The sequence below is a fragment of the Heterodontus francisci genome, chromosome 3 (genome assembly GCF_036365525.1).
Source record: "Heterodontus francisci isolate sHetFra1 chromosome 3, sHetFra1.hap1, whole genome shotgun sequence".
In the NCBI taxonomy this organism is placed as follows: domain Eukaryota; kingdom Metazoa; phylum Chordata; class Chondrichthyes; order Heterodontiformes; family Heterodontidae; genus Heterodontus; species Heterodontus francisci.
Genome location: NC_090373.1, coordinates 97,724,412 through 97,727,803, shown reverse-complemented (window position 1 = coordinate 97,727,803; position 3,392 = coordinate 97,724,412). Strand labels below are relative to the sequence as shown.

The following is a 3,392-nucleotide window of genomic DNA, read 5'->3' as shown; positions in this document are numbered from 1 at the left end:
ATGTAGAAGCAAAGAGGCCATCGGGAACCAGGGATGTTTCTGTTTTGATGCAGGTCCATCTTCAAGCTGGGAAGTCCAGATTCAGGAGGTGATCTCATATGTCAGAAGACAGCGAAGAAACAATGGAAATTGAAGTGAATTCCTAAGAGCTGTGGTACCCTTTGGGTTGGTCCCAGGAGAAGTGAACAAACTGCCAAGATCCTGTAACATATAGGGAAATCCTTAGGGTGGAAATAACAATCAAATATGAGTGTTCAGTTGAGATTTAGAGTTTGAAGTATGCGTATTCATGTTTTGTTTAAGATTTTAAGGTTAAATATAAGTGTTTCCAAATTGTAATCTTAAGTTAGTAGTGTTTTGCTTTAACTCTTGTACAGCAAAGTTTTTATTTTAAAACATGAATTGTTGCGGCATAATTTTTTCAGTAATAACTGGGAATTGTATTTCCTCTTTTTAAAAATTAACAGTCCCTAATGGGATCATAACAATGGTGAGGTGAGGTTTGATATGAATCTATAAGCTATTCCATTTCGTAGTAAGCAGAAAATGCAAAATAACAGTTATGATAAGACTAATTTTAATTCAAGCAGCACAACTTACTTTTGTGTAGTGATACAAAGTAAAGAATGGTCAACGCTTTCCCACATCAGTAGCTTTTTTAGTATATTTAATTAGCAAGATAGTTTTTGACTGTTCTCTTCTGCACTCCAATCTTGTCATAAACTGTGTTCTCTCACAGTAATCTGTTTCAAACATTTCCATGACTATATGTCTGTGTGGTTTATCTTAACTATTCACAGCTAAAGAAAGTAAGAACTTGGATTTATACAGCATCTTTCATGACCTCAGATTGTCCCAAAGCTCTTTACAGTCAATTGAGTACTTTTGAAGTTTAGTCACTATTCTAATGTAGGAAACATGGCAGCCAACGTGCACAGCAAGGTCCCACGAACAGCAATGTGATAATGATCAGATCATCATCTGTTTTTGTGATGTTGCTTGAGTGGTAAATATTCTACAGGAAACTGGAGAGAATTCCATACTCTTCTTCAGAATAGTGCCAACGGATCTTTTTCATCCATCTGACAGGGTAGGCAGGGCCTCAGGTTAATATTTCATCCAAAAAAATGGCACCTTTGACCGTGCAGCACTCCCTTAGTACTGTGATCCTAGATTTTGTGTTCTGACTGGAGTGCGACCCACAAGCTTTTGAATTAGAGGCAAAAATGCAACCAGTGAACCATGGCTGGTTGAAAGGGGATCAATTACTTTCCAACACAATGAAATGTATACATTTTATTTATTTCATTTTGTATAGCTTCATGATATCTGTGTTTACTCTGAAAGAAAATTAATTGTAGAAGAATCTGAATTAAATATCTGACCAGAAAGTATAAGTTTTAGTGTTTTGCGAAACCACGGATACAAGAAAGCATAAAGCAATGGGTTTAAAGTAGAATTAAAGAATCCAAACCACGCAAATACACTGTCTATAGCTGGTGGAATTAAAAAATTAAAATATGGGTTCAGAATGCTATTTACATAGAAAGGCAGCCAGGAGAGTGTAAAAATTCCTATTAATATGTCTTGGTTTTTAACAACTATTTGCTCTTTTTTATGCAAGATTTTAATATTGTTTTCTTCTGTACAGTGGCTATTATGTGACATGTTTCCAATTCTTCCACCATGTTTGCACCTCATCACAAAAAATATCTTGACATATACACCTAAAATGATAAAAATGGGAATAAAAAATACAATCAGTGCATCCACGTGCCCCTCAAACTTATCATATGCAATACAACTGCCATCACAAGACCTAGTAGCCATATAATCATCTACTGACTTTTTACTGAAATCTAATAAAAACACACTAAGTCCATAAAAGAGAGCAAACAACCAGATTAATATCATAGTCACAATTATTATAGGCAGAGTGATCTTTATAGAGTGGAGCAAAGGGTCACACATAGCATAGTAACGATCAATGGCAATAAAACATAAAGTATAAATCGAAACTATGGTCAATACAATATCTATAATTGAGTGAATTTTACAAAATACTTCTCCAAAATACCAGCACGTTTCTACAGACCTAACCATACTATAAGGCAACACAATAAAGCCCACCAGAAAATCCACAACAGCTAAAGATAAGATAAGACAGTTGGTGGGTGTCTGTAGTTGCTTGAAGTGTAAAACAGAAATGATCACCACCAGATTTCCAAATATAGTAATTAGTATTGAAATGGTGATAAAAATGTACAGTGCTGCATTGATTGCTGTTGGCCTGGTGACTCTGGGACAGGAGGTATTGACAAATTCAAAACAGTATTGCACATCTTCTAACTTCTCAAGATGTGTTAAATTCATTCTTTTTCACATCGATAGTCCAAATCCTTAGATCACGGTGAGATGACAAAGCTCTTATTTCAGAGGTATTGATTGGAGTGATCTTTAACAAGAACTGTGATTTTCTTCATTTGTGGTTAATCTGTGATTTCTGTAAAAACAACCTATTATTAGTGACATATTTGAAACAATGGAAGTGCACTTTCAAAAGCAGGCTAAAAGGCATGGAAAGGATTTTAGTGATGAGAAAGATTTTAGGATTGAAAACCCTAGCTTCTGAAAAATAAAATCCCAGAATTAAATATGTTCCTGTTAAAGAAAAGACACAATGCAGACGATTACATTTATTGCAGCAATACATTATTTGTAATGCTCGTGTAAATTTATTTGTGCTCTATTTTAACACAATCACTAACCCAAGTAAATAATCATACACAGCACAATTTCAAAACATCACAAAAATTGCTTCCTGAACTAATAAAATGGTCTATCATTTGCATTGTATGCAAATGTTATTTTGGATCTCTAAAGCACCAAAATGGAAGACAGAATTTGGTGCAAGTGTAAAACAGCCATGTTCCGATTTTCATTTCCATTGAACTCAACAGAATCAATCAGGTGGCCAACCAAATATCTTCCATTTTACACTATAGGTTAATCTGCTGTTAGGTTGGAGCTGCATTCAAATGATTTGTTTGTTTAAGTCTATGAATTCTAAATCACTGCACGGGCATATTCTAAAGTTGAGACCAGTTATTATTAGCCATGCCTTGATATCTTCTTCTTCTTCTTCTTTGGCCTCCTTGTCTCGAGAGACAATGGGTAAGCGCCTGGAGGTGGTCAGTGGATTGTGGAGCAGCGTCTGGAGTGGCTATAAAGGCCAATATTAGAGTGACAGACTCTTCCACAGATGCTGCAGAACAAATTGTTTGTCGGGGCTGTTACACAGTTGGCTCTCCCCTTGCGCTTCTGTCTTTTTTCCTGCCAACTGCGAAGTCTCTTCGACTCGCCGCCCTTTATGGCTGCCTGCCAGCTCTGGC

General features: G+C 36.0%; 1 protein-coding gene across 1 annotated transcript; it reads right to left on the bottom strand.

The window, feature by feature from the left end:
- Positions 1-1,335: 1,335 nt before the first annotated feature.
- LOC137352520 (trace amine-associated receptor 4-like) lies at positions 1,336-2,373 on the bottom strand. Its single transcript, XM_068018068.1, has one exon. It carries the CDS (start codon positions 2,371-2,373, stop codon positions 1,336-1,338), a length of 1,038 nt encoding a protein of 345 aa, XP_067874169.1.
- Between the last annotated feature and the right edge of the window lie 1,019 nt (positions 2,374-3,392).